General features: G+C 35.6%; 2 protein-coding genes across 2 annotated transcripts; both read left to right on the top strand.

Annotated features, from left to right (window-relative positions):
- The first annotated feature begins 413 nt into the window (after positions 1 to 413).
- Positions 414 to 5,579, top strand: bbs5 (Bardet-Biedl syndrome 5). Its single transcript, XM_087803944.1, has 12 exons — positions 414 to 545; positions 747 to 829; positions 977 to 1,042; positions 2,133 to 2,182; positions 2,254 to 2,381; positions 2,444 to 2,579; positions 2,657 to 2,752; positions 3,660 to 3,722; positions 3,793 to 3,927; positions 4,005 to 4,088; positions 5,201 to 5,224; positions 5,299 to 5,579. The coding sequence occupies exons 1-12, from the start codon at positions 484 to 486 to the stop codon at positions 5,398 to 5,400; spliced, it is 1,029 nt and encodes a 342-aa protein (XP_087660070.1). The 5' UTR covers positions 414 to 483; the 3' UTR covers positions 5,401 to 5,579.
- An 817-nt stretch (positions 5,580 to 6,396) lies between these two features.
- Positions 6,397 to 11,973, top strand: klhl41a (kelch-like family member 41a). Its single transcript, XM_087803943.1, has 6 exons — positions 6,397 to 7,629; positions 9,044 to 9,201; positions 9,274 to 9,381; positions 10,806 to 10,991; positions 11,521 to 11,667; positions 11,740 to 11,973. The coding sequence occupies exons 1-6, from the start codon at positions 6,553 to 6,555 to the stop codon at positions 11,849 to 11,851; spliced, it is 1,788 nt and encodes a 595-aa protein (XP_087660069.1). The 5' UTR covers positions 6,397 to 6,552; the 3' UTR covers positions 11,852 to 11,973.
- The last annotated feature ends 708 nt before the right edge of the window (positions 11,974 to 12,681 follow it).

Genomic DNA, 12,681 nt, shown 5'->3' with positions numbered 1-12,681 from the left:
TGTGTTATTATCCAGCAAAAAGATCAGTTTATATGTTACAAATTAATTGTAATAATAATGAATTAAATGCCTGTATTTTTATATGAACGCTCTGATTTTGTTTTAGTTTTAAAATTTTGTTCAGTTATAGGCAGCTCCATTGAATTTCCACAGTTTTGAGAGTTCTAGTGTGTTATCTGGGCTGTTTTTTCACATTTTTTTTTATCTGTGTTTTAATAATAAAATACTAAAAACAATATTGTTTGTGTTTTGGATTCTTAAGGAATGATTACATGTTGATTCATCTGAAGAACTTTGATTCTGTTTCAACGTAATCTTGCTATAATCACTTTCTATATTGATCGTATACAGTAATGCGTTATTTGTCTCTTTCGGCTCGCCGTCCGTTGCCATGGTGATCCTGTCGCCGTAGAAGCTCCAGCAGATTATAGCAGATATATATCCAGGACAAATATCAGTTTATATTCCTAGTCTCCTGTTGTCATGGCTTCGGTTTTGGATGCTCTTTGGGAGGATCGAGATGTCAGATTCGACATAACAGCACAGTGAGTGAAGAACTGTCGAGTAAAAAGGTTTATTGTGATAAGAGCTAATCGGCTATGCTAACGTTAGCTAGTTTGCGGACTAGCATCCGTAGCTAGTGACTCGATTAGTTTAACGCTCGAACAATAATATTCGTTAAATAATAATTTAATTCTCTTTTGATATGTGGAAAGTTTTACTGGAATATCTTTATTTTCGCTCAGGCAGATGAAAACTCGACCAGGAGAAGTTCTGATCGACTGTTTGGACTCGATCGAAGACACGAAGGGAAACAACGGAGATAGAGGTGTTTTTTTTTACATTTTGTGTCTCATATGTCGTGAGTCAGAAACACATTCGTCGTTCAATGTGTCTCGCAGTTCTTCACAATCACCTTGAGGATATAAAAGTCAACGGGAGCGAGAAAGTCTGATCAAGTGTTTGTTCCTCACAGGTCGTCTGTTGGTGACAAATCTGAGAATAATATGGCATTCTCTGGCTTTACCAAGAGTCAACCTGTGTAAGTGTAATATTTGCTTCACGACACATGTTCTGTTGTCAAATAACACATGTGTAATAATGTATCTGTGAGTGATCTACCCTTAGCAAAAAGAAGTATATTAAAGTGTACTATTTGAAGTAGTATACTGGACGTTTACTTTTGACATTCTTTACTTCACAATAGTACTCTGATGTTTGCTAATATACAAATAAATGGTATGACATGTACTTCAATTATGGTAAACTACCTTTTTCTTGGGGTAACTGTATTATTGAGGTGATCCAGAAGTAAACTGTGCAAAGGATTATGGGAGTGGTTGAGTTGTGGCATAAAACTGTTTTTTGCTGTCATTGTTAAATACACATAATTGCTTTGAGGTATTAACACCATTATAAATATACACATGTTTGATCATGTAGTGCTGGAGTTCAGGTTTTACAACCAATATTATTTGCGCAAAATTGCAATACCTTCAAGGAGCTGTCTCGCCTGCAGTTGATACAAAACTCTGCAGCAAGAATTCTGACCTGCTCTAGTAGAAGAACTCACATTTCCCCCGATCCTTCAAACTCCTTCAGTTTCTTTCAGGAACCATTTTAAAATTGCACTTTGTGACCCTGGTGTAGAAAGGTGCTTTACAAATAACTATAACTTGCTTACTTTCTCAGTTACTTAAAGACATTCACACACACATAAGATAAATATATTTACTTTTATTATTGATCAAGTTCTAGTTTCTTTCATAAGGTTTTGACAATATTTTTTATAAGAGAACAGTATACGTAAAGACTGTAACCTAAACTATGGACTGAGTTTATACCACTGTGGTAGTATAGAAATAAGTATGCTTGAAAGCATAATTCTGTAATCTTAAAATGTTCCAATTTAGTCCAAAGAAGTATTAAATTAGTAAAATGTATACTTTACACTACAAATACATATACCTTAATATACTTACAGTATACTTAAGAACTCAAGTATAGTTGACTAAAAAGGACCTCAGGAATAGTACTTTGCCAAGGGTTTATGTACCATAATGATCACGACGAATGTATAAAGTGAATTAAATGTTTATTAATTTCCTATTAAACTAAACTATATGTTACAGCTGTTGGTTACAACTCCATCATCAACATCACAACAAGGACGGCCAACTCTGTAAGTCGATAATCCATCTGATATTGTTTGATGTTAACGTTGTAACGTGTTGTGAACTCATTCATGTCCAGAAACTGAGAGGCCAGACTGAAGCTCTTTACATCCTGACCAAGTCCAACAACACACGATTTGAGTTCATCTTTACCAATGTGGTTCCTGGAAGTCCTCGACTCTTTACTTCAGTCATTGCTGTCCACAGGTAAAACACAACTGTGAGTGAAAATACATTCTGTCACACTATTCACTCTGGTTTGACTGCAGGGCTTATGAGACGTCCAAGATGTACCGGGACCTGAAGCTGCGAGCGGCTCTGATCCAAAACAAACACCTGAGACTTTTACCACGTGAGCAAGTGTACGATAAAATCAACGGCGTGTGGAATCTGTCCAGTGATCAGGTAAGATGTCTGGAGTATCTTGAACCCTGGAGCATGAACTAGAAGTTACATCAAATGTTATGTCGTCCTCTGTTCAGGGCAACCTTGGAACCTTCTTCATCACCAACGTTCGGATCGTGTGGCACGCCAACATGAACGAGAGCTTCAACGTCAGCATCCCATACCTTCAGATTGTGAGTCATTAACATAGCTTTGAAGCTTTGTTGTGTATTTGTTCAATGTGACAAGAGGTGTATGATGGGCAGACGTATTGTTTCTCAATTTTCTCTATTTATATTTTAGTTAATTTTTATGATTTAAATAATAGTTACTCTCACTTTTCAGAATCTTAGTGTAAAAACTAATAAGAAAGTTGGAATTATATGGAATTATTTTATTAGTTTAATTGAATTTAAAATGTCAAATGTTGAAACTTTTTTTTAAAGAATTTATTTTATTTTATAGTTAAAGTTGTTAATAGTTATAATAAAAGAGTTATTTTTTATTTTTTATTTAAATAATTCTAATAATTAAATAAATAAATAAAACAGCAAATGTACAGTTTGATATTCTTATTCCAAAATACTAAAACATTTTTAAATTTGAGTTTCATTTGTAGCCTTATAATTCAATACGAACATTTTCATATAAGAGTTTTATTTCTTTCATAATTATAAACAGTTTAATATACTTATTCCAATAATTATTTTTAATAATATATGATATAACGTAAATAATAATTCTTATTATTAATAATCTTTGCCTTTTAATAAAAAAAATGTTGGTGTAATTGTAATATATTTAATTTTAAAAGTGAGACATTAATTAATTATTTTTATTAATTAAAATATTTAAAAACGAAACAAAATAAGAACATTTTAACCTTTAAAATATACACCTTTTTTTTTTTTTTAATTCAATGAAAACAACTCTTTCAATATATAACTATTGATTTAAACAAATCAAACGGTAATAAAAAACTACAACATTTCAATTCAAAAATACAACGTTCTAACATTAAAAAATGTAAAATTCAATCCTCTGGTCTCATTCATGTACTTCCATACGAACGATCACAGTTTTGTAATGTTATTCTTCCAGTGGTCCATCAGGATAAGAGACTCCAAGTTCGGTCTGGCTTTGGTGATAGAAAGTTCGCGCCAGGTAATGTCTCTATGAACACATTATTAATCTGCTTTAACACTTGAATATTCTTGTACTTGTACTACTCTAGAGCGGAGGCTACGTGCTCGGCTTTAAGATCGACCCCGTGGATAAACTTCAAGATGCTCTGAAGGAAATCAACTCTTTACACAAGGTTTACTCTGCAAACCCCATCTTTGGAGTCGACTACGAGATGGAAGAAAAAGTAACTTTATCTCTTTACCAGTCAAATGTGTTAGAATCGTCCACTTATAAGTAGTAATGCTCGTGGATGTGACGCAGCCTCAGCCGCTGGAGGAGCTGACGGTGGATCAAGCCCCCGATGATGTTGAAATTGAGCCGGATGAGCAGACGGATGCATTTGCGGTGAGTGTGGCTGTTGGACGAGGAGTTATTTGTGACTCTGGAAATAGCATCGGACTCATGTGCTCCAACACAATGAATCAACAGTTGTTCCTGCTGCCTAGCAGCAGCTTGTATTGACAACATTTCTCCAATACAAAAATATGTTTGTTTTTTTAACACATGCTATAACGACTATATATGAATTTAAAGACTATTGATGAGATTGAAAGTTCTCTCTCCCAAGCACAGAAGTCTTTAAGAGAAGAGTTACCTTGAATAATAATTAAATGTCAAGTTAAAAAGATATTTTACATGTCAAAAGAGTAACCCGTATATATATTCCCTGAATAAAAACATTAAAACAAAGATGTATAAACACTTAAATTAGTGAAAGTCACTGCAAAAGATGAAATTAATGTTTAATCGTTTGAAATCAATTAATTAAACTGATTGATTTATTTTTTTTCTCATAAAATCACCAAATAAATGATGTTTAATTACAAGTTTAAACAGAATAAAGCAAAAATACTAACATAGTGAAATTAAAATCAATCAGGTTGAGTACAATCTTCTTATGTAATGATTAGTCTTATTAACACTTTGAGTTCATGTTTAAAAGTGAATCAGGTTTTTTTTTTAAATATGGTTTTGAATGTTTTGACTGTGTTTATGGAAGTATATTAGTGCCATCAGAATATTGAATGGTATAACAGTTTAAAAAATGTAACATTTCAAAAGTTTAATTGAGTTTTTACCGAGATGTATTGTTTAATTTCAAATAATTACATTTAATAATTCCTAATGTAATTAACTATATTGAAAGGTAGAACTAAATGGTCATTTAAACATGTAATTCAATTATTATTCTTTTTTTCCATTTGAATTAAAAATGTTTTGTTTTTTTTACAAATGGAGTTTCTAAATTCATTGTTTGCCTAAAGATAATATTAATTTGACATATTATTGGATTCGATAATGTTAAAAATAAATAAATATATGCTTAAAAAACAACAAAAACATTTAATTTTTTAACATTTTAAATATTAAAATAAACCATTTCATATTGTAAGGGGAACTCATTGACTTCCATATCTGTGTTTCGTACAAATAAATACATATTTGTTCTCTTGCAGGCATATTTTGCTGACAGCAACAAGGTAAGTTCCCAGAATTATTTTCTCTTGCAGATTTTAATTCGGAAAATAATATATATTTCTTTATGTTTCAAAAGCAACAAGATCGGGAGCCTGTTTTCTCAGAGGAGCTCGGCCTGGCTGTTGAAAAACTAAGGGATGGATTTACTCTTCAAGGTTTATGGGAAGTTATGGGTTGAATGTGTGAATATAGTTGTAAAGAAAAGTTATTTATTTGAAAATTCAGATGTAAAGTTGTACAGTTTAGCTTTTTTTTTACTTGTAGTGTGTATTGGCAAGAATCAATAGGATACTTAACACTATACAGAGGCAATGATAGGATATGTAGTGATACTGTAGTAACAAGGATATATTTGTAGTATTGTCGAGTACTTGACTCTGGTGTTACATCATTTACAGACCACATGACTCTTGACAAAGATGTAACTTTGAAACCAAAATATATCCAATACATCAGCTTTAAAAGCTGCTCGAGTTTACTGTATCCTCTCATCCTCAGTCATCACCAGAATCACTCTGGATTCTATTGTTCCTTAAGCTGTGGAAAACGCAATGACTGCTTCCATCTAGTGGCCAGAATTGAAACACAGTGAATAATTACATGTCAATTGTTAATGAAAAAATAATGATTTCATTTTATACATATATGTAAAATGTAAAAATAATATACCACAAATGAATGATGATTTAAAAAAGAAATGACTAAATAATAAAATATATTTATGTATTTATTTATTTTTGAAAAGTGGTTGAATATAGATACAGTATCGTGAGAAAAACGTATATATATAATATTTTATACAGTACTTTATTTATTATCTGCTTCTTATTCCTGTACCATACTATGTTAAGTTGAATAATTCAAAGGACTTGAATAAACAAGCAAACATGTAATCTAGTCAGACCCTTTCCTTCCAACGATCCATCACGCTAGTTGACCAGAGCAGCTTTTTTAAGGAGAAACATCACCGACACCAGTGGACGAGAACAGACCGTCTGCCACCTTGTGTCGCAGCAGCTGTTCACTCGCTGCCGAAGTGGTTTCCCTGTGGAGCGTCTGGCATCAACACCAGGGAGAGGTCAGAGCTATTATAGCTCGACGACTCATGCTCGTCGTGGAATACAAACGTAGTGTTTTTAGTTGAATGATGAATCTATGTGTCGGTCAAATGACGGTGGTGACGAGGCTCCACTGTTCCTCGTGACAGCTGTCTGGTTTGGACCACCTGAATTCTTCCTGGCCCCGGCTCGCCCGCTATATTTAGAGCGGCCACAGTTATATCGACCGACTCCCCTCGACCCGCACCGACACACTCTCTTTCCTATCTACAATGGATCGTCACGGTCTGAAGGAAGACCTGCGGCTCTTCCAGAGCACCCTGCTTCAGGACGGACTCAAGGAGCTCCTGAACGAGAACAAGTTGATCGACTGCGTCCTGAAGGTCGGGGACCGAAGCATCCCCTGTCACCGGCTCATCCTGGCGGCGTGCAGTCCTTATTTCCGGGAGATTTACTTCCTGGAGGACGGCGGGGAAGCGAACAAGAACGAGGTGGTCCTGGAGGACATCGACCCCGAGGTGATGACCCGCATCGTGGACTACATGTACTCGGCGGAGATCGACATCAACGAGGACAACGTCCAGGAGGTCATGACGGTCGCCAACCGCTTCCAGATCCCTTCCGTGTTCACCGTCTGCGTCAACTTCCTCCAGAAGACGTTGACGATGAAGAACTGTCTCGGGGTCTACAGGCTGGGACTCGCGATCAACTGTCCCCGGCTCGCCCTGGCCGCCCGGGATTACGTGGCGGACCGCTTTGAGAGCATCGTCCACGATCAGGAGTTCCTGGAGCTGGAGCCGCACGAACTCTTCGCCATCATCGGGGCCGACGTGCTGAACGTGGAGAAGGAGGAGGTCGTGTTCGAAAGTCTCATGAAGTGGATCAGGAAGGACAAGAAGCGTCTCCCGTCCCTAGGGGAGGCCTGCGAGTGCATCCGGTTCCGCCTTCTCCCGGAGAAGTACTTCAAGGAAAAGGTGGAGAAGGACGATCTGATCAAGGCCGATCCCGAGGTCACCAAGAAGTTAAAACTGGTCAAAGACGCGTTCGCCGGGAAGTTGCCGGAGAAACCGAAGGAAGGTGAAGAAGGCGAGAAGAGGATTCTGCCGGGAGTCCTGAACGATACCCGGCGACTGGGCATGCACGCTAAAGACATGGTGGTGATGATCAGCGACAACGCTGCCGTGGCCTACGACGGCGGCGAGAACGAGTGTTTCCTCGTAGTCATGTCCGAGCAGATCCCGAGGAACCATGTCAGTCTGGTGTCCAAGAGCAACGACCTGTTCGTGTTGGGAGGATTGTTTATAGACGAGGAGGAGAAAGAAAACCCCCTGCAGTGCTACTTCTACAAGGTAGGACGTCCACTGTTGCCTGTTCCCTCAGCAAAAACTAGAACACTTCAAGTTAATCAAGTATATCGAAGTATAAGTATAGTACAGTATGTGAACTATAAACATACTGCTGTTTTCTTCAGGGCTCACATTAAAACATTTTAAGTTTTCAAAGTATAGTATAATTATCTCTATACAATCAGTGTATTCTGTATACACTCCGAGTCTAGAGTTTAGTTTGAAGAGGTATATTTAGAGTACTGTATACTCAAAGTACACTATTCTCTGTACTCACAATATACTAGGTATATACTTCTAGTACATATCTTGGTGAAATGTAAAACATCTCAACAGGACACATACAGGCAACCATAGATACGGTTGCCTAGAGAAAGAAGCAGTATACCTTACCTGAAGCACATTTTATAAAGTATACTAGTTTTTAGTTTTATAGCACTTAGTAAAAATAAGTATATCCAAGTGTACTACGAGTATACTCATTTGTACCAAAATTGAACTTTACTTTTGACCCTCAATTGACGATATAAGTATTTTTTAAATGTACTATAGGTACTCTCCTTTTATAATATAAGTGAAGTTGTATACATGAAGTTTACTTTTGAAACCCATTGGCAACAGAAGTACTTTTTAAGTGTACTATGAGTGTACTCATTTTATACTTAAATGTACGTACTATACTTGAATTTTTTTTGTTGGCATCCCTAGGGGATAATAATTATATCCAAGTGTACTATGCGTATACTTATTTACTTAAATTGAAGTAATATACTTGAAGTTTGACATGCCTAGGGGAAAAATATATCCAAGTGTGCTTTGAGTATACTTTTTTCATACTAAAATTGAAGTAGTATACTTAAAGTTTTACACCTCTTGGGAATAAGGAGTATATTCAAGTGTACTATGAGTATACTTGTTTTATACTTGAATTGAAGTAGTATACTTGACGTTTGACATCCCTAGGGAAAAAAATATATTCAAGTGTACTGTGAATATACTTATTTCACACTAAAATCAAAAGTAGAATGCTTAAAGTTTGACATCCCAAGGGAAAATAATTATATTCAAGTGTACTATGCGTATACTTATTTACTTGAATTGAAGTAGTATACTTGAAGTTTGACATCCCTAGGGAAAAGAAATATATTCAAGTGTACTATGCGTATACTTATTTATTTAAATTGAAGTAGTACACTTGAAGTTTGACATCCATTGGGAAGAAGTATATTCAAGGGTACTATGAGTATATTTATTTATTTAAATTGAAATAATATACTTTAAGTTTGACATCCTTAGGGAAATAAATACAGTATATTCAAGTGTACTTTGAGTATACTTTTTTCATACTAAAATTGAAGTAGTATACTTAAAGTTTGACACCTCTAGGGAGGGAAGAATAACCTCTATTGTCTTCCAGCTGGACACTCTGGCTTCAGAGTGGATGGCTCTGCCCCCCATGCCCTCCCCCAGGAGTTTGTTCGCCATGGGCGAGTTCAACAATCTGATCTTTGCCGTCGCAGGAAAAGATATCGAGTCGGACGAGTCGCACGACACCGTTCTGTGCTACGACAACGAGTCAGTTCAGTATATTCACCGACTCTTCTGGTTGTTGTCGCTTCAACTTTTTCCCTTTATCTGCTGTTATAGTAAAATGAAATGGTCTGAAACGAAGAAGCTGCCGCTGAAGATCCACGGTCACTGTGTCGTGTCAGAGAACGGGCTGGTCTACTGTATCGGAGGGAAGACGGACGACAAGTAAGACCAGCATAGATACAGACGACAAGAAGATGATTTAAGATGATTTAACATGCATAAGTAAACATATTAAATAAAGATTGAGTTAATAACTTATGGAAGTATATCAGTGCTGTCAGACTTTTTAACAATATATATAATATTGTAGGAATATTGTCACATTTATTAAAGTTCCATTATTTAATTGAAAAAAACATAATTTTAAAATGGTGGCACAATTCTACCAACATTTTATATTGAATTTTACAGGCTATGAATGAAATGATAATAAATTGCATTTAGAAAATCTATTTTTGGACTTACGGAAGTAAAATAATCAACTTCATGTGAAAAAAAAACGTATACATTTTATTTTGAAAATATTTGAATTTTTTTAAATCAACTTCTTAAGAAAGAAAACATTTCAATAAAAATAAAACAAATCTCAGATTTTACAATTAAATTAAAACATTCAAATGTTCTTATGGCACTAAGCTTTGGAACGATCTTCCTCTCTCTTTGCACTTGATGATCTACTGATTCCTTCAGATCTTAAGATGTTTTTATTTGTTCAGGCTTTTCCTTGATTTTCTGGAACTCCTATTGTGTTATCAGTTTTATCTTGATCTTTAAAGTGTATATACTTTATTGAATATTGTTTTGATTGTTTAAGCGCTTTGTGACCCTGGTCTGGAAAAGCGTTATACAAATAAAAATTACTTACTTACTTACTTAATATACTTCCATAGGAGTGTCACAACTTATAACACAGGGGGCCAAATTGTATGAGGTGCAAATTACACAATTAAGTGCAGTTAAAGTTAAAAACATAGTGAAAATATATTGTATTGGCACAACGCTATTGTTTAAAAATTCTGGTATAGATTATGAAGCTAGTTATGGATGGATGGATGGATTGATTAAGCCTTAATTACTATCTTTAAAAGGAGTGATTATGGAAAAAAACTGAGCAATTATAAGACACATGTCACAAGTAAAGCACTTAGCATTTTGAGTTATGATTTAGCATTTTAGCTTGACAATGCTAGCCAATTTGTTTGTCAATGAAAGTCGAGATGTTTAATAATTTGACTTTTCAATGTTAATATAAAGTAACAGGTGAGTTTACACATCTGTTTATTTCGTTTTTAGTTTTAGTTATGTAGTTTTTTTAAACTTGAGTTTAATAATGTGTGATGCTAAAACGGCTAGCTTAGCAAAACAAGCTTTAAGCTTTTCGGTTTGACACATAAAGACACTTGATTATTAGACTATAGAATTGTATTTTCTTTGCATTATTTGTACTTATAGCTTGAAAAAACAAGATTATTACATGATGTAACAACCTTTTTGTTTCAAATGACTTGTAATGTTATTTAGTAGTAGGTGTTTTTTTTGTTTTGTTTTTGTTCTTTTCTCATGATCTTGTCTCCTCCACCGTGAAGTAAACCCACCAACAAGATGTTTGCCTACAATCACAAGAAGTCTGAGTGGAAGGAAGTGGCTTCCATGAAGACCCCCAGGTCCATGTTTGGAGCGACCGTCCACAGAGGAAAGATAGTCGTGGGAGGAGGAGTCAACGAGGAAGGTCTGACGGCTTCCTGCGAGGCCTACGACTTCTCAACCAACAAGTACGTACATTTAAGATTTTAACCTAACTTAACTTAACTTTTTGTCACTCTTTTAATAGTCCTTGATCTTGAAATTTTGTTTTTATTATTCATAAAAATTAATAGTTTTGTTATAAAAATTCTGTTTGATTTTAATAAAATAAATGGTCATCCGACATGAACACGTTCCTTATGTCTATGAAAAGCGCTTTACAAATAAAACTTTGCTGTTGTAATATACTTATTAACCAGCGGGGGGCAGTGTTACTCTTCTTCAGCAGAACTAAGAGTTTGCATGAATCGTTTATTGATAAAGTTAAGGGTTTAGTTTTGGAAAGTATTCGGGGGTAAAAAGTAAAGTAAGGAAACCACGCGGTAATTAAATATTTGTGTTTCGACGGCTCATTTTTCCATGTCAACTTGTATTTGTAATTCCAATAACATTTTTTTAACTAATATTTGTTTTTCAATGGGAATGTAAGCAGGCACTATTCAAAGCCCATATAGTCAGAGTGCATTGAAGGTAAAATAAGAGTTTCTGCTGTCGCAGGTGGTCACCATTCATAGATCTGCCTCAAGAAAGGAGCTCAGTCAACCTGGTGAGCTGTGGAGCGCGTCTGTACACCGTGGGAGGCTTCGCCATGGTGGAGGACGAGAACAAGGAGTGCTCCCCCAGAGAAGTCGTCGACATCTGGCAGTGAGTCGTCACTCGTACGTCTTTTTTTTTTTTTACAAAACCCTGGGTTAACACGGTTCCACTCTGTCGCAGGTACGAAGAGGACAAGAAGGAGTGGACGGGGATGATCCGAGAGATGAGGTACGCAGCCGGAGCCTCCTGTACGTCCATGCGTCTCAACGCCGCCAAGATGCCCAAACTGTGAAGACATCATCGCTTTTTCTGACATTCAAAATGTATTTTTACTAGGATCTTTGATCATAACATGGATTCTTTTTTTTTGTTAGACTAACCTCTACCCAAAATAATAAATGAAAATTAACTCTATTGTCTCTAAATTGAGTGTTTTATTTCTATTGACTTGTAGCTGAATACTTGGGTTCACCCTAAATACATAAATGTAATATTCTGCACCTGAAACAAGAAGCAGACACACATGCTAGTTGTTTAGACTTGAGGGCCACAATATATTCTATAATTTGACGTGAGTGAATCAAACGCCACTACACAATTGTAAAAGCCACTACACAATTGTAAAAGCCACAACTACATTAAGCCAGAGCGAACAAATCTGAAAAAACCACATCATAAAAGATTAAACCACATCGGAACTAACTGTTGATTGGGGACTTATTTCGCTGACGGACAAGATGGATGAAGAGAAAAGTTCAACATAATCACAGGAACTACAAGAAGTCTGTTTGTATTATTCTTTTTGGTAAACCATGTGTATAACGGGTTTACCTTGTACTTCTTTGGATAACTTTAACTCACTACTCACTCACGCTACTACTCGGTCCGTCAGAAATATGAGTCCCTTAATGTTTGTTTTTGCTTTCTTGGTTAGAAATTTCATAAAAGTTTCAATCTTCAAGAGGTAGCAAACTATGGACACTATAGTACAGGTGGAAATCATTTTATTTTACTTTACGAGGCTTGATGAGATTATTATTATTATTATGAAGTTTATTTTCTCTTCTTCAAGATTTAACTACATGAGCCAGGGAATATTTGTCATTCATATTTGACTTGATC

Source organism: Callionymus lyra, chromosome 12 (assembly GCF_982586985.1).
Source record: "Callionymus lyra chromosome 12, fCalLyr1.hap1.1, whole genome shotgun sequence".
Taxonomy (NCBI): domain Eukaryota; kingdom Metazoa; phylum Chordata; class Actinopteri; order Syngnathiformes; family Callionymidae; genus Callionymus; species Callionymus lyra.
This window is presented reverse-complemented; position numbering and strand designations above follow the sequence as displayed.

What these genes read in the sequence shown, in the direction of transcription:
- bbs5 (XM_087803944.1), top strand. Translation starts at nt 484, where the DNA reads ATGGCTTCGGTTTTGGATGCTCTTTGGGAGGATCGAGATGTCAGATTC. An exon ending in TTTACCAAGAGTCAACCTGT is followed by an intron (nt 1,043 to 2,132) that starts GTAAGTGTAATA and finishes TATATGTTACAG; the next exon opens with CTGTTGGTTACAACTCCATC. An exon ending in TGATAGAAAGTTCGCGCCAG is followed by an intron (nt 3,723 to 3,792) that starts GTAATGTCTCTA and finishes GTACTACTCTAG; the next exon opens with AGCGGAGGCTACGTGCTCGG.
- klhl41a (XM_087803943.1), top strand. Translation starts at nt 6,553, where the DNA reads ATGGATCGTCACGGTCTGAAGGAAGACCTGCGGCTCTTCCAGAGCACC. An exon ending in GGAGGGAAGACGGACGACAA is followed by an intron (nt 9,382 to 10,805) that starts GTAAGACCAGCA and finishes TCCACCGTGAAG; the next exon opens with TAAACCCACCAACAAGATGT. An exon ending in GAAGTCGTCGACATCTGGCA is followed by an intron (nt 11,668 to 11,739) that starts GTGAGTCGTCAC and finishes ACTCTGTCGCAG; the next exon opens with GTACGAAGAGGACAAGAAGG.